General features: G+C 42.9%; 1 protein-coding gene across 1 annotated transcript in view; it reads right to left on the bottom strand.

Annotated features, from left to right (window-relative positions):
• Positions 1–2,908: 2,908 nt before the first annotated feature.
• WASHC5 (WASH complex subunit 5) overlaps positions 2,909–18,094 on the bottom strand; it is a 33,964-nt gene continuing 18,778 nt past the window's right edge. The window contains exons 15-25 of the mRNA XM_015825186.1: positions 17,276–17,455; positions 14,783–14,907; positions 13,398–13,560; positions 11,965–12,067; positions 10,343–10,422; positions 9,116–9,219; positions 7,515–7,644; positions 6,579–6,675; positions 4,593–4,746; positions 3,800–3,887; positions 2,909–3,027 (exon numbers count right to left, since the gene is read on the bottom strand). Coding sequence (XP_015680672.1) covers positions 2,971–3,027; positions 3,800–3,887; positions 4,593–4,746; positions 6,579–6,675; positions 7,515–7,644; positions 9,116–9,219; positions 10,343–10,422; positions 11,965–12,067; positions 13,398–13,560; positions 14,783–14,907; positions 17,276–17,455 — 1,281 coding nt within the window. The 3' untranslated portion in view covers positions 2,909–2,970. The remainder of the gene's footprint in view (positions 3,028–3,799; positions 3,888–4,592; positions 4,747–6,578; positions 6,676–7,514; positions 7,645–9,115; positions 9,220–10,342; positions 10,423–11,964; positions 12,068–13,397; positions 13,561–14,782; positions 14,908–17,275; positions 17,456–18,094) is intronic.

Below are 18,094 nucleotides of genomic sequence, written 5' to 3'. Positions count from 1 at the left end.
TAGAGCTTTCATAAATAAGTGATGGCTGGGGCCGATGGAACTTGGAATCACAACATCTCATTAAGGCAAGGTGGATCACTGAGGAGGAATTAGTGCAGATGGAGTAGTGATGTCTGTATGGCATTGTCCCCATTTGTTGGGTTTCTAGGAGGAGAGTCGAGCATCATGATGAACAGAAAGATTTTAGCTATTGGGTATACGGAGATAAACAGGATATGTGCCTGTGTTCACATACATAAAAACACACACATATTTGTCCATGTTGCCTTGTACAAATAAAGTTTCTAAAAGAGAATACTTGCAACAACCCTTTTCAGCTATTATAACAAAGATAGCTAAAATGGCAGTATAGGTGGTGGCACTGCTTTGTTACATTGATAAAATAAATGGAGGTCAGCTCAATCAATTTTTTAAAAACATCTGCAGCTCTTACATGTATATTTCTTCACTGATATTTTCCGGTGTTGAGCTTTTCTGTCAAGTAACATGTAAACATATATTCCATGAATATGCTGTGTTGTTGTTTAAGTTCTGGTACATATTCTAGGGATTGTCTCCATTTTCTTTTCCATTCAGTTGTAGAAGGAAGGGGAACACTCTTCTGACAGGTCCAAAAGCATTTTTTTTTGGGGGGGGGGGAAACTAAGAATCTTGTTTTGTTTTTAAATGGGTGTCAGGAGTAGGCAGCATCCAAACAAAAAATGATTCAATTCGAATAAAACAAACTAGTAGCGCTATGGTGGTCAGCCAAGTTCTTAATATATGTTTTTGTTGTTGCATTAAAGTGTGCAACTTTTAACAGGACTTTTGGGGGATGGAGTTGAACATCTATATTCTTCTTGTTATTATTATAGCCCAGAACTTATAATAAATTCTTGCTTTTCTGATCATTTTTGTCAACTCTTAATTTACATTCTCACATTCTATAAGGTTGGATTCTGTGATAGTTGCAAATTGGGTGTCCGGAAATGGATATGAGGCAGAAATTCTAACCCTACCTTGATTTTGTATAATATAAGATGGGACAGAGAGAAAGTTGGACAGACTTTCAAGAATTTGTTATTATATCTTAATATAATAATTAAAGTAGCATTACTGGAATCCTTGAAGTGTGTTTCCTGACTTAGCCTACCTTGAAAGCCTATCCAAATTTCTCATCTTATGCTAAACAGAATTGAGAAGGAGTTATTTTGAGCTTCTTTTCAATGTTGTCCAAGTTTTGAAGCTCTGTAATTATATGGAAAAGGCTACCTCAAATTGCGGACGAGAGAGACAACAAACAGCAATATGATGTATTAGCTAAATTAGAAATTTAAGTAACTAAGATAAAACAGGAGAATTAGCAAGTAAAAAATTGTTGCAATAAATATAATGCTGTCTTATGGTCCAGCCTTACCGTTAAGACATTCTTTGAATAGCATGGTCCATTACAAGCATGGCTGGTTTATTTGGCTAAGGGGTCAATGAGACTAGCAGAAGTATATGACAAGATTGCTGTGATTGCTGGCATTTAACCAGGTAACAGGAGAAAGATAGCATCACAGTCTAATATCAGATAATTCAGGAAGTCAACAAACCCCGGATCAAATATTTAGCATGCAAGCTTCATTAACTGTATATTGTATACAATTGTATATTAACATTGTATATGTTATTAACAGAGGGACCTGAATCAAGATCACATGAAGTATTTGTACTACTTTATAATGCCTTGGTTAAGACCACACTTGGAATGTTGCTTCCAGTTTTGGTCTCCACGATATAAAAAAGATGTTGAGACTGTAGAAAGAATGCAGAGAAGAACAACAAAGATGATTAGGGGACTGGAGGCTAAAACATTTAAAAACAGTTGCAGGAATTGGTATATTTAATTTAACGAAAATAAGGTCTAGGGATGACATGACAGCAATGTTCCAATGTCTAATGTACTGCCACCAAAGAAGTGGAGGTCAACCTATTTTCCAAAGCACCTGAAGGCAGGACCAGAAGCAGGGGATGGAAACTAATCAAGGAGAGAAGCAACCTACAACTAAGGAGAAATTTCCTGACAGTTAGAACAATTAATCAGTGGAACAACCTGCCTCCAGAAGTAGTGGGAGCTCCACTTTACGTTTTAAAGAAGACACTGGACAGCCATTTGTCTAAAATGGTATAGGGCAGTGATGGCGAAGCTTTTAGAGACCGAGTGCCCAGACTGCAACCCAAAACCCACTTATGTATCGTAGCTGCCGGGTGGGCATGGCCCATTGGGTGGGCGTGGCTGCGGTAGTAACGGTAGACTGGGTGGGACTAAAAAGTTCAATCAATCAATTCCAACTTTGCGAGATCTTTTTTTTCCTGCGAGAAGTTGAAATTGATTGATTGAACCTTTTTTTTTTTTTTGCACATGGTGGCGGAGGCCTAAAGTGAAAAGGTTTTATAAAACCCAGCTGAAGGCCTAGGACTGGGGTGATGGCGCGCATGCCCACAGAGAGGGCTCTGAGTGGCACCTATGGCACGCGTGCCATAGGTTCGCTATCACGGGTATAGGGTCTCCTGCTTGAGTAGAGAGTTGAACTAGAAGACATCCAAGGTCCTTCTAACTCCCATTACTCTGATTCTGATTAACATAGATAATGGTACTATGTAAATAATGCACTGATGAAAAAAGTCAACATTTACAATCCACTCGTTTCACTGTTATTGTTTTTTAGTTGTGTTACAAAAAATATAGTTCCATATTTACATGCTGCTCTCTAGGAACAGAAATGATTTTTGTAAAGGAATTGTGTATGTCATAGGTTAAGTACAAAACACGCTGCTTAAATGTAATAATCCATTGGCTTTGATACCATGATTCCAGTTATTTTTATAAGAATATTAATGTTCAGTGATTATGCAAACTCATACATTTTTAGATACTTCCCCCCCCCTCCTTATCACCTATTGAGGTTTGTTTCTTGTTTCCATTCAGAACCAGCAGTTGATATTTCACAGAACTGTCCGAAATTCATCAAAAATGAAATTAGGCACGTGGGCCTCGACCACCTAAGGAAAGAAAGGGCTTATTATTCCTGTTAAATATTTGTTTCTTTACTTTTTAAATGTTCTTATTAAAGTTAACTGTAGGGTAAAATACAAATAAAACAAAAAAAACTGAGAAAGTTAAAGAAACGTGCAGAAAGAGACAAAAAAGGAAGAAAAAAAGTACTGATTTTAAAGTTTTTTCAGTGCAGTAAAATATAAAAAAAGTTCCAACCTCCATCTTTTTATTTACATTTCCAAAAGTTTCAAACTATTTCTATATAGGAGATGTTGGCTTTCTGAAGAAAAGCGCTTAGGGATGAAGTGGGAAACTGCAACTGTACAAGAATCATTAAGGCGTAGCCATTGCTATTTTTGTTAAACCTATACTTAATTCTTTTCGTTTTGGTTAAGCTCACCATTTGCAGATCAAATTTTATTTTCAGAAAAAATGAGCCTTGTCCCAAGTTAATGGTGAACTAAGTTATTCAGAGCGTGACGTTCCAAGCCAAGCAAGCTTTGCAAAGGAAACTGCTCAATTATTCCTTTATCTTTCTCAGCTGTGGCTGCTTTTTAAAACCAGAATGATCAGAAATGATATTCCTAGGAGAAATGATCATACTGGCTGGGGAATTCTGGAAGTTGAGGTCCATGTATCTTAAAGTTGCCACGGTTGAGAAACACTGCTCTAATGCGTATCTAAGGATGACTTGAAAAATACAGGTATAAATGCTGAGTGTTTTTGTCCATTCAGTACATTGGACTCATTCTCAAAAAAAAAACCCTTGTTACTTACCCTTCTTGGTAATTTTGTGTAACGAACATAATCTTCTAAAAAAAGCAGGGCGCCCACAACATCTGCTGGCATTTCTGGGACCTTCTGGCTGTGAATTAAGCACAAAACCACAACATGAGATGGTTTAATCACCTCTTATTCTAAGAGGGATTAAACCTGGTAAGTATTTGACTGAGAGACAATTCCCAGCCTTTAAGCTAGACAGGAATTAAAAGAAGAGCTGGTGCAACAAGCTCTGTCAAGGACAGGATTTAAACACTGTCAGTATGTGGTTTGACTGATTTTGGCTTAGCACGTCTTGTGAACTCATGCTGCCTGTGATTTGCTAACTAAAACTGTGCCTTGAGAATATGTGAACTTAGCCACTAACAAAAATTCAACGTTACGGGGTGGATTGCTGGTGTACAATTCTGTGCTTCTTTGGCCCGTCACATTTCAAATAGGTGAGTGGGAAACAGGTTTAGAAAAGGGACAAGGGAGCCACCAGTGATCAAACTTTTAATTTTATTGAGGGTGGGGAAACTATGGCCCTCTGAATATTGGTAAGCTACAACTTTCAGAATCTCTAATCATTCGCCAACCTGCATGGTTGCAAGCTGTAACTCAGCAACATCCAAAGGCCAGATGTTCTCCACCCTCTACTGAGCAACTCAAGTCTTCTTAACCATGGAGGGTAACTCTCAGCTCAGAAATTCAAATTAAAGCTTCTTGGACAATGGCTAGCCAGCTGCGATTTGAAGGGGAATCCAATCCTAACACCTTTGATTCAGCTTTGTGAAGGAGAAGTTGATACCTGGTGCACTGTTCCATTGTGGAGCGAACAAACTGACCGATCAGACCCAGAAATTGTTCAGTGTAGCGAGAATGAAACTGCTTCAGCAAAGTCAGGAGCCCCAGTACCAGAGGTGGCCAGTCAATGGGATCAGCTGGCTTTCGACAAACCATCCCTGAAGGAAAACAAAAACCAACCTAATACATTTTCTCATAGTTTGGGGGTTGCAACGTAAGGCACAGCTGGTGGCAGCAATTCAGAATACTATGGAAAATTCGTGTTACATGATGGTCTCTATGGCTTGGGAATACGTGGCGAAATGGATTCCCTCTGTAGTATTTACCTTGGATTATAGTCCATTCATTACTCAAGGACAACCATCCCCCAAAATGAACTTAAAGAGAATTTGTACATGAAAGGGTTCTTCTTTCCAGTTGTATCCAATTCTAGGGGGTGGTGCCCATCTCCATTTCTTAGTAGAGGAAGCCAATTACATACACACACACTATATGTACATATATTTATAGATATACACATACCTATACTGATGGGCAAAAGAATATATCCATATAAATATAAAACTATGTGTGTGTGTGTGTGTGTGTGTGTATGCAGGTCTTGGTGTATTCGGGTCTTTTCCCGTGTAAGATTGAGAGTATCTTGGCGACGTTTCGACGAGGTCCCACTCGTCATCTTCAGGCTGGGGTCTTCGGCTTCGTGCTTGTGCGAGCAAAGTGTGATCAGAGCTGCCGTCTCTCTATAAATATTGGTGGGGGTATGTGGAGTGCTGGCTTAGTTGCTGTAGGTGGGTTGGTTGGCTGTGTGGGAGTTATTGTTTGCGGATTGTTTGGCTGTTTCATAACATCCTGAATAGTTGAGGTGCTGGCTGTGTGCCCATTAGTCTTTTGTGTTATAACGACCTGGGTAATGGGTTGTGTGATTACATCCTGAGATCTAGTGTAGTGATATCCTGAGTTTTGTGTTGCAACATCCTGGATGGTTGGCTGTGTTGTAACATCCTGAGCTTTAGCGTTGTAACCTTCTAAATTCTGTGATGTGATGTCCAGAGCATCACAGAACTCAGGAGGTTACAACGCTAAAGCTCAGGATGTTACAACACAGCCAACCACCCAGGATGTTGCAACACAAAACTCAGGATATCACTACACTAGATCTCAGGATGTAATCACACAACCCATTACCCAGGTCATTATAACACAAAAGACTAATGGGCACACAGCCAGCACCTCAACTACTCAGGATGTTACGAAACAGCCAAACAATCCGCAAACAATAACTCCCACACAGCCAACCAACCCACCTAGAGCAACTAAGCCAGCACTCCACACACACACACCAATATTATAGAGAGACGGCAGCTCTGATCACACTTTGCTCGCACAAGCACGAAGCCGAAGACCCCAGCCTGAAGATGACGAGTGGGACCTCGTCGAAACGTCGCCAAGATACTCTCAATCTTACACGGGAAAAGACCCGAATACGCCAAGACCTGCATACTAGTATAGCTATTTCAGGCTCATTAGCCCTCATCAGCTAGTCATACCCTTCAGGGATTTGAACCTGGGCAGCTTGCATGTTAGGCAGCTGTATTTGAATTTATAGTGTTCACAGTATGTGACATTTGCCTGCAAAACATGCTCCTAGATTGGAGCGAAACACAGAACAGACTGATTTATATTTGGTAGACTGGGTGTCTCACCCAACAGATAAGATATATATATATGTGTGTGTGTGTGTGTATATATATATAAATAAATGTATATATAAAATGTATACATATATGTATACATACATATGCATATACATATATACATACACAGGAATTCACCAGAACTCCTAAGAATTATAGCACAAATTTAAAGCAATTAAATCCTGTGCAATTCTATCTGCAAGGAAATTTGAATGCTGGTAATTTTGATAAAGTGAAAATACTTTTCCAATCACCTATGCTTAAAGTGAAAGGATATAGAAAAATTAATACTATACCTAAGTTTTTACTGTATTGAAGTTTTGGCAACTGGGAAATCAGAAACAGAAAATTCACAATGGGGAAATACGGCAATCGTTTTGTCGTAATGTAGATCTGGGAAAGAACATTTTGAAGGAAAGAATGTATTAATTTTTTTTTTTAAAAAAATCCAGATTATTTTATAATTACCATTTCAGACAGCAAAGCAATGAAATTCTTATAGTTTTTTTTTAAAAAAAAACCACGCAAAAGAACTGAAGAAAAAGAGATTATGCTATGCTAAATCAATGCAAAGAAAGACCAGAGGGAGGAAAAATAATCTATTGAACAAAAGAAAACAATGGGCTCGTTCGATAGTTGAGAAACTAGACAGACCATCAAGCTGAGAATCAGAGAACGTTTTCTGAAGATGCTGTTGAATTAAGATACCATCACTAAAGAAGCCCTTTCTACCCACAACTTCTGAATGTTTGACGGGGCTTTTGAAATAAAAGCTTGAAATGATGACGAATACATTATCTATTTCTGTTTGCATTGGTGGCCCACGGTGTCTATACTGTCCAGAGTTGTTGCAGGGTTCGGTGTTAAATTTAAACCCACCAAGAAATGATTTTTCCGCATTTGCCCCCTTCTCCCCCCCTTCCAATCTGAGCTCTGCTGCCTCTTTTCCTGCCGGATTCACGGTTTTTCCACAGTTAAAAACAGAACTGAGACCTCTTAGTAAAGATGGTGTCGCATAGGTTAGAGCAGGGGTTCTCAACCTTGGCAACTTTAAGACTTGTGGACTTCAACTCACATTGAATTCTGGGAGTTGAAGTCCACAAGTCTTAAAGTTGCCAAGGTTGAGAACCCCTGGGTTAGAGGGCCATGCTGATTAAACATGCCAGTGATTGGTGCAACAGATTGGGATGGCCCCAAGGGCTGGGAGAGCTTAATTAGGAAAAGGGTCTCACCTTATTCAGTGGATTATGGATGCCAGCAGCCTCCAGGTAAGCGGTAATTTCATACAGGAGGGTGTTATCTTCTTTGGGGCAAGGCAAAGAAGGGTCCTGATAGTGGGCCTCTATATCAGCCAGGATTGCTCTATAAGGGCAAAAGAACACCAGAGCAGCTTTACTGAATCTGGCCAAAGGCCAACCTATTTCTGTGCTCTACATCCTGCAGTAGTTAGAATGGATTTGAGAAGCTCAAACATTGAGTGGGTAGAAATCTCACCACCCAATTGCTCCCACTCTATCCTTCCACAAGAGCCTGAAGTTGTGAGTGCTCCATCACTGGAGGTTTTTAAGAAGAAATTGGACAACTATTTGTCTGAAATGTTACAGGGCGTCCTGCTTGAGCAGGGGGTTGGACTAGAAGACCTCCAAGGTTCTGTTCTGTTCTGTTCTGTTCTGTTCTATTCTATTCTATTCTATTCATCAAGCAAAAAAACATCATATGTAGAAGAAATGATTAATAGTCTTTTCAAAGCCAAGGAAAGAAGAAAGATAAGACTGGAAGTTCATAACATTTGGAGATTCTTCCATTATCTGGTGAAGGGTTAGTTATGTCTTTCCTTCATCAAAGTGGTTACCAAGGGAACGGAGAAAGCTCTACTCAAGTGAACTCAATGATGGGGGAGCGAGTTTCTTAGAAGTGGAAGACTTATCAAAAAGTCTGTAGCAGTTTCCCTTTCAATAAAAGGATAAAATACCCTCTGTCAGAATCTTGCTATTGAGTTGTCATCAGATACCAAACATTTAACAGATAGTACAGAATGCCCGTAAGGACTAGATGGGGAACTTCCATGCTGGAGGTGGCTGCTAGATTAATAGCAGACTCCACCTCCCCCCGCCCCTTTGCTCTCTACCCATCCATCTGTTTGGTTATCATATTAATGTATTATTCTCACTGTGTTCCTTCATCGTTGTTTATTTTATTGTTCTATTATTTTACTTGTTCCGTTTATACACTTTTTCATTTCTCGTCATTTCACTATCGGAAGCCGCCTAGAGTAGCCCCACAGTAAGAGAGGAAATAAAGTTAACAAACAGATAAATAAATTCTCCTTTCTATTTTTTCCCCCAGCAGCTGGCATTTAAGGATTTGTAGCTTGTAATTCTGGAGCTCAGAAAGGGTCAATGAGATTAGCCGCCCTTCTCACTTGATCCCTCACAAACGGGCCTAATTTCTTTCAAAACTGAACTGATGGCCATGGTTACAAATTAAGCACCAAATAAAGAATTTATGAGCGAACATAAATCTGGAGCAGATTTCAGGAGGATTCCAAACATTGGACTGATAATTGCTTCCTGCTACCAAGATCCACGAATGACTAGAGACTAATTTCCCGTTCTTTGTGGTGCAACCTATTTTTTTGAACCCATGGCTCTACCCAAATTTGCTTTGCATTCTGAGCTGAGAGGAACATCTCAAAGTGTAGATGCTCCCTTTTGATGCACATGGATTTGAAAAGTTATTATTATTTATGTTGTCGTCCCAGAATATGAGAAGCTATTATCTTTGTTGCCATCCCAGTGATACAAGCTGGTCCTCAAGAAGCTTGCAGTCTTACTTGTTAAGGTTCTCCAGGGCAGCTGCTAAATGCTTGGAGTCGAATCTGCAGGAATAGTTCAGTTCATTGCCTATTTGGCGTCTTAAAATTTGCATCTGGCCAACCTAGGGAAGAGATGATGAGAATTAAAAGATCTCCCAAAATGAAAACGAATGAATAGTACAATTTATTGCCTAAAACATCCTGGGTTTTTTTTTTTAATGGACACTGAGGATTACCAATTAAAAGTTACTATTATAGCCCTAATGAAGGTTTTCCCAAGACATCCTAGATCAGTGGTGGCGAACCTATGGCACAGGTGCCAGAGGCGGCATTCGGAGCCCTCTCTGTGGGCACACGTGCCGTTGCCCCAGCCTTGCCTCCCCCCGCGACCCTCTCCAGCAGCCCCCCAAAGGAGAGTTGCCCCCGAGCGTGGCCCACACGGAGCAACGCAGCCAGGCAGCGTAGACAAGACTGTCCTCACGCCCCATCATGCAGTTGATGCTGCAGGGCGCGGGCAGAGGGTGTGGCTGCCATAGGGCTGCTGGGCTGCCTGGGCGATCTGCGGTGGGCCCTGGAGGCAGTGAGTGGTCCTGTGGGCAGGTGGGGCGGGGGATGGGGGCAGAGCGGGGGCAGGCAGGGGGGGTGGAGCGAGGGCGGGGCCAGTGTTTGGGCACTCGGTCTCTAAAAGGTTCGCCATCACTGTCCTAGATGTATTGATCCTACAACTTCCAGAATCCCATTTATCTGAAAAAGTGCAGTGTAGGAGGGAGCACCCTAATGCTCTACGTTACGATTCAGAAGACTTGACTGATTTCTAAGAGGATTGCTCCCAAGAAAATAGGAACCTTATCTACTTAAGGAGAGTGTTTGATTCTGACATTAATGAAGCATCAGCTAACTTAGCTGCTTCTTATAGCAATCAAAACTTCATGTTTTACCCTCCTGTTAAAGAACAACATGGCTGTTGCATTTTATTTATGTACATATGCATGTCTTTCCAATTTCTGATCTAGCCAAAAGCCTGGGATTTTCTGATAACCTCCCATCCAAGATTTAACCAGGTCCAACTCTGTTTAGCTTTTTCAACATCACGGACTGTGAGGACATCCACGTTTTCAGAGACTTTTAGAACATCCTCAAGGGGAGACCCATGTGGATTCTGCTGTAAGGTGCAGCTCCCAAACTTCTCTCAGCTAGAGGGTCATCCAGAGGTTCCCTATCCCATGACTGATATAGCCAAAGTACCTTCATAATTGTGTCAAGGTAGGCAGCCCAGATCCTCTGTGTTTTGGTAATTGCTGTAGAATAGACTCTATTACAATTAGCTGCAACAGAACATTGAGAGAAAAACAAGTTTTAGAAGTGCCTTCCCATTCCTCCTTCTATGATTATTATTCTGTTTCCTCCACCCCATTAAAAAATACTCTGAAGACAGTATTTCTCAACCTTGGAAAGTGTTCAGTTGCATGGACTTCAACTTCCAGAATTCTCCAGTCAGTATTCCAACACAGCCATTGTAAGAGCCATCCATCATTGCCAGACCCCCAGGCACGGTGCAGAACCATGTCTTTGGGGCCTTCCTAAAGGCTGGGAGGGTGGGGACCAGTCTAGGTTTCAGGAGTTTGGGGGAAATGATATTCCACAAGGTAGGTGCCATAGCAGAAAAGACTCTCTTTCTGGGTCTCGCCAGATGACACTCTTTCATAGATGGGACCCATAACATGCCTTTTCTACTGGTCACTAACAGGTAATCCTCAATTGATGATCATTCATTTAATGATAGTTACAATGGCCTTGGAAAAAGTGGCTTATGATCTGTCCTCGATGTTATGATGGTCACACCACCCTTGGGGTCACATGATCGCAATTTAGGCCCTTGGCAACTGGCTTGCTTTTACAATGGTCCCGGGATCACCATTTGCCATCAGGTTCAGTCCTGTGATGACTCGTATAATTACTGCATTGCTTAGCAACCAAAATTCTGATCCCAATGGTGGCCATAAGTCCAGGACTGCTTGTTATTACGTAGGGACAGAAAGAGAGAGAAGGTGATAACTGGCAAGGAGGTAGATTATTCCCAGGGCTTTCATTTTCCAAATTTCATTTTATTTATTTTTAGGGTTCCTAAAAGCCAAGATCATGGCATCCGGCCCTCTCAATTCCTGGCAAATAGATGGGGAAGAAATGGAGGTAGTGACAGATTTTATCTTCCTGGGCTCCAAGATCACCGCAGATGGGGACTGCAGTCAAGAAATTAAAAGACGCTTGCTCCTGCGGAGGAAAGCTATGACAAATCTAGACAGCATACTAAAAAGCAGAGACATCACCCTGCCAACAAAAGTGCCTATAGTCAAGGCCATGGTTTTCCCAGTTGCAATGTATGGATGTGAAAGGTGGACCATAAGAAAGGCTGAGCGCCAAAGAATTGAGGCCTTTGAACTATGGTGCTGGAGAAGACTCCTGCGAGTCCCCTGGACTGCAAGATGATCAATCCAGTCAGTCCTAGAGGAGATCAACCCTGACTTCTCTTTAGAAGACCAGATCCTGAAGTTGAAACTCAAGTATTTTGGCCACCTAATGAGAAGGAAGGACTCACTGGAGAAGGGCCTAATGCTGGGAAAGATTGAGGGCAATAGAAGAAGGGGACAACAGAGAATGAGGTGGCTGGATGGAGTCACTGAAGCAGTAGGCGTGAGCTTAAATGGACTCCAGAAGATGGTAGAGGACAGGAAGGCCTGGAGGAACGTTGTCCATGGGATCGCGATGGGTCGGTCACGACTTTGAAACTAACAACAACAACAACAACAACAAAAGCCATTCAATTCCTTGCCATTTTCTAGCCCAGGACCCTGCTTTAAGGATCTTACCCACAAGTCCTTTCAAAGGGCTGACACTCTTCATGAGAGACTTCAACGCTTCGTGGACCCCTTTATCATGCAGCACTGTTTTCTGAAACATGATGAGGAAATTCTGGAGAGAAAAGAAAAAAGATTCTTTGGGATATTCTGCAGAAAAAGTCCATTGCGGTTGCACATACTGTGTTTTGTATGGCATGGATAACCCAGAATGGAACCCAAGACCTTGTTTTCAACTATGGAAATATTACAATGTGTGGACTTCAAAAGAATGCTGGCCAGGGAACTCTGGGAGTTGAATTCCACAGATCTTAAAATTGCCAAGGCTGAAAAAATGCTGGTTTTAGTGTGTTCTGTGACCAGGTCCAAAGTTGCCGGCTCTGGAGAAAGAAAATTGAGAATGATGAAAATTGGAATGGCTTGCCTCCAGAAGTTGTGAGTGCTCCAACACTGGAGGTTGTTAAGAGGAATTTGGACAACCGTATGTCTGAAATGGTACAGGGGTTTCCTGCCTGAGCAGGTTGGACTAGAAGACCTCCAAGGTCCCTTCCAACTCTGTTATTCTTCTATTTGTTATTCTATCTTGTTTTCTAAGTTGCCTTGAGCTCCTGAGAGAAAAGCAGGACATAAATAAGTCCCAATTTATCCCACTATTAGCTAAGCTGGTTAGGAATGTGGGGATTGTAGTCCGTCATATCTGGAAGTGTCAGTCCTTTGAGGTAGTCCAGATAAGAAGCACAAACCATAAGTACTAAAATTATCTTTTATCATAAGGTTACAGTAACAGAATCTTGCAGGGCTGAAAATCTTTCTTCCCTCTTTTATTTTTATTTTCCAAAAAACTAGGCAGAGTCCTTTCTGAGACATCTCCCACGTACTTTTCCTTCCTTCTTTTCTTTCTATCTACCTTTTGTGTGACAGTTGTCTAGGTTGCAGCCCATCTCCATCTTTAAGGTTACAGGTAATCCTCACTCAACAAAGGTAATTGGGACCTGAATTTCCGACTCTAAGTGATATAAACATAAAGCACAATGTCAAGTGACTGTGCTGCTTAGAGATGGCAGTTGCTGGTTATCGCTGATGGACATTAAGCAAGTTCGTATGACTTCATGCCAGCTTCCTCGGTGACTTTGCTTTGTGGGAAGCTGGCAGGGAAGTTGCAAACACTATCATGTGACTATGATTGTCAGAAATAAGGACCAACAAGTGCTCAGATTGTGATCATGTGACTGCAGGGGTGCTGCCATGGCCGTAAGTATGAGCACCCGTCAATGCCATTGTACGTTTGAATGGACACTGAATGAATGGTTAACTGGGGACCACTTGTATTTTCACAACTGATTATAGGAGGCTAATGGAGAGAAAAATGGTACACATTTCTTAGTCCAGGTGGACTTGTTTTGTGATAGTCTGGCTGAACTGGAGCTGGGTTGGGGCCTGGTTACCTGCAACTCTTTGACAATCATGAAGCAGAGAAGACGGTCTAATCCGTTGAGACCAAAGGTTCCCAAAGTGTTCTGGATCTCGGCAAACAAGCGACTGTTGGAGACTTCCTGGTGAGTTTTCATATCATACCAGGTGTTAAGCTGATCAATATAGCAGGCAGACCTGTCAAAAGGTAAGTAGCCATCACTGAAGGAAGGATCTTATCTGTGAGCAAGCTGGCAAGGGTGAACAACCTTTAAGCAATCAGATATTGAGTAAAGTTGGCCAAACAAGAAACAGGAAGATCTGCAATAATAAAATTTAGATCCATTAAATTATGCAATTTTCCATACTGAGAGTCAGAGTCAGTTCTGGGCTAAAGCTTCTGCAGGTTTGGAATGAGATATAGTTACGAGTTTTTGACTAGTTCAGGCAGAAGGGGGAGGGGGAGGGGAAGAAAGGAGGAGGAGGAAGGGGGAGGGAAAGGAAAAGGAGAAAAAAGAGTGGGGGGAGGAGGAGAAAAAGGAGGGGGAAGAAGAGCAGGGAGAGGGAGATAGGGAGAAGGAAGAGGAGGAGGAAGGAGAAGGAAGGAAAGGAAAAAAGGAGGGGGGAGAAACAGAGGGAGAAGAAGGAGAGGAAGACTTTTTCCTCTTAAGATACAGACTCTGTAAGACAGACATGTCAAACACAAGGCCCGGGGGCCGGATGCGTGGTTTCATGTGGCCCGCAAAGCCATCCTGGAAACAGTGAGGGAATGGCCCCCACTGCCTTGGCCCTGGCCCAGGCCGGCCGGGAGCCAATGTACAATTTTGTGGTGGCCATCTATGCTGAAACGCATTCAGTCTTAGCTCCACAAGGCCGTCTGGAAACAGCGAGGAACCAGCCCCTGCCGTGTCGGCCCCGCCCCCTGGGTGCATGCTGGGGAGGTGTCACCCTTTGTGAGGAATGAAGAAATGCACCATCGCCTGGAAGTGGCCAGCAAATGGCCCTTGCCTACTTCACATATCCGGCTTCATGGGCTCCGGCAGAGGGGTTTTAGCAGGCAGTGAGACTCCTCCAGTGGACCATGCCTTGGCACTTGCCCTGGTCCCACCCCCTTCTGCCAGAGACCCTCAGATCTGTCCCACTCCTGCCCAGGCCCCCACAGCACCCTTGACGCAAACGATGTAGAGCTGGCCACACCCACCCAGCAGGCCACACCCATTCCATCCACGCCCACCCAGTAGGCCACCCCCACCCCCCGAGGGCAACCTCAATGAAATTGAGTTTGACACCCCTGCTGTAAGAGATGAAGGGGTAGGAGTTTTATGAAACTTTTGTCTGGTTTAGTCTGCTGATCCTATGTGGAGATGTCAGGAAATAGCCCATTTTCTACGGGAATCTGCAAATTATGTAGTCTGCTTACTTTGGGTCAGTGATTCTCAGAATTTCTCTGCAGAGGCGACCAATAAAAGTAACAGATTCGTCTGTAGGTGCAAATTTGGGTATTGGAATATGGGTGGATTGGTAGATGCTTTGCCAGTCTTGAATCTGAAAGACATGCACAGTGAAATCATTCTGAGCTATCTCTGACTATACGTAATTGCAGGTCCCCCCCCCCCAAAAAAATATCAGGCTGTTTTTCAAGACTACAGTATCCTAGTGGTGAACTGCTGTAAGGAAAACAGCCTAATTTTAAATACTGGAAAAACCAAAGAGATCATTGTCGATTTCAGAAAAGGCAGGCACGGCCACACTTCTCTGTGCATCAATGATTCACCTGTAGAGATGGTTACCAGCATCAAATTCCTGGGTGTGCAGTTAACAAGTAGGTTGGCTTGGTCACTCAACAGCGAGACACTGGTGAAGCGGGCACAGCAGCGCCTGCATTTTCTGCATCGCATGAGAAAAGCACATCTTCCTTCCCCTGTCCTGACCACTTTCTACAGAAGGACGATCGAGAGCATCCTGTCATACTGCATCACAGTCTGGTTTAGAAGCATCACTGCTTCAGACAGGAAGGCGGTGCAGAGAGTGGTGAGGACGGCTGAAAAGATCATTGGCAGCTCCCTCCCTCCCATCCAGGACATAGCACATAAGCGTTGCTTGAGCAGGGTCCGTAAGATTATCTGGGACACTAACATCCTCTTCACAACCTGTTTTCCTTGTTACCTTCTGGGAGGAGGCTTCGTGGTATCCGAAGCAGAACATCCAGATTCAGTCACAGTTTTCTTCCATACAGTATTAACCTTGTGAACTCTAAAGCTTCCTCCTTCCGTTATATATTCAAGATGGATAGTGATTAATATTTATATGATACTTATATGTAAGGGTGTAGGTCTATACATATGTTGTATATAGTACGTTTAAATGTGTGTTATGTATGTGTAGACTTTGAGAGCAAGCAACTAAATTTCGTTTTTAATGTGTGACATTGTGCTCGCAGTAAAAAAATGACAGTAACTGTTATCTATCTAGTGTTATCTATGAGTAGTGTTGGTTTCAGGGCTCTTGATGGCTGCTCTCAGTCTGTCCACAGCATCTACCAGTACTCCTTGACTTATGACTGATCACTCAGTGACTGTTTGAAGTTTTGACAGACACCACCCCAGGCACTTACAACCTGGTTTCAAAGTTTTGTTCTCTCCCCCCCCCCACATAGCCATGTGTGCCATTTTTGACACATTTGCTAGAAACCAGCATTTATTTCCAAATTTAGGCAAAAATACCCCATAGCAAACAATGGTGGCCGTGGCGAGTTGTCCCATTCCGAACAATGGATTTGCTTAACAACAGTGGCGTTCACTTAATGATTGCAGTGGCCGCCTTACAACCGTTGCGTTTGCATTTGGACTGTGTAACTTTAAAACATAACGTTGGAAGAAGTGAGTGAAACAAGTCTAGTGCAATAAATCCTGGGGCTGGATTAACCCACCGTGCTAAACTTTAGCTTACTCAATCATGATCTGCTGACTAAACTACATTCGGCTGGCTTCACACAACACACTAAAGCGGACTAAATAAGGAAACAATGTCTTAGTGAAATGTGTGAATTCAGTCCTGAGAACTTCTTGTGGCAGAACGGTTTTACTCTCTCCTTCTGTCCAGTTTTCTGTGAAGAGGTTTGGGGAGATCCTTACAGCCAGCAGAGTATTTCCTCAAGTCATTTTTGGAGTCGAAATGGAGGAGGAATTCAGAGGAGGACACCAGGGCTCTGAATAAGCAGCATTAAGAATAAGATAGTAACTCACTAACCCCATTGTGGGCTCCTTGGTGCTCTCTGAGCTTGATTGCATTCTTGCAGATGCTTCATTCCTCATTACCAACTAGGTAACATTATCAGTAGTAGAAGGGAGTGGGGTTTATTCTCTGCAAGCTACGTATATAAACAGAGAGCAACCCTTTTCCTTCTAGCACTGATGATGCTACCTAGTTGGGTAATGAAGTGTCTGCAAGAAAACAACCAAGCTCAGACAGCATCAAGGACCCTGTAGTTCAGTGGTTCTCAACCTGTGGGTCGGGACCCCATTTGGGGTCGATCGACCATTTCATGGGGGTCGCCAAGCAAGGCTGTCCGCCATTTTTTGGCCGCCATTTTTTTTGTCCGCCATTTTTCCCCCCTTTTCCGGCGGGTGCCTTACCTCCCTTGGGCTGGGCCAGCTGGTGGTCGGCCTGCTCCGTCTCTGCCGCCTGCCAGCTACGCCTCGGCCGGCGCAGGGGGCGGAACCATGCATGCGCACGCTCCCGAGCAGGGAAAGTCCTCGACTTACGACCGGTTTAGTCCTTGACTTACGACCAGTTGGGGTCGCGGCATTAAAAAGGTTGAGAACCACTGCTGTAGTTGAACCCTGAGCTACAAATATTCTTTTCCGTTGACATCCATACATTCTGCAGCCTTTTTAATAAGGCTGTTGAATACCTTTGTCCTTAAGAAGTTGTTGCATTCCTGCTCCACGTTGTAATTAATAATACGGGATACTTCTTCCTGCCAGATTTTTAATCCACAGATGTTGACATAGTCCTGGATGTACTCAAAGGAACGGTGGAACCCATCCATGGTGGCTGCCATATCTTTCAGTCTGGGCATCAGCTCACTGAGCTGTGGAAATAAGGAAAATCAAAAGGCCCATTCACCATCTTTGCCTTTCTAAAATTTGTTATTTCTCCATTCAGGGATGTCTACAGAAGGGCAGGTTTAGGAAACCCACGACGGCAGATGCTAAGAAAGGACTGTGGGTTTGGACTGCAAAGTCACAGCTGCCATTTTGATCACTTTAACCCAGGGGTCTTCAAACTTGGCCCTTTTATGACTTGTGGACTTCAACTCCCAGAATTCCTCAGCCAGGCATGCCTGGCTGAGGAATTCTGGGAGTTGAAGTCCACAAGTCATAAAAGGGCCAAGTTTGAAGACCCTTGCTTTAACCTCTTTGTGCACATCCCAATACAGATAGTCCTCAACTTACAACCATTCATTTAGCGGCTCTTCGAAGTTACAATGGCACTGAAGAAAGTTACTTACAAACAGTTTCCACACTTACCACTGTTGTAGCATCCCCACAGCCACGTTATCAAAATTTAAGTACTTGGGCAGTCTGCATGTATTTACCACGGTTGCAGTGTCCCAGGATCACGTGATCACCATTCGCAACCTTCCCAGCTGGCTTCCGACCAGCAGAGTCAATGTGGAAAGCCAAATTCGTTCGACAAATGCATGATTCACTTAACAACTGCAGTGATT

Source organism: Protobothrops mucrosquamatus, unplaced genomic scaffold (genome assembly GCF_001527695.2).
Source record: "Protobothrops mucrosquamatus isolate PMUCROS unplaced genomic scaffold, P.Mucros_1.0 scaffold2536, whole genome shotgun sequence".
In the NCBI taxonomy this organism is placed as follows: Eukaryota; Metazoa; Chordata; class Lepidosauria; order Squamata; family Viperidae; genus Protobothrops; species Protobothrops mucrosquamatus.
This window is presented reverse-complemented; position numbering and strand designations above follow the sequence as displayed.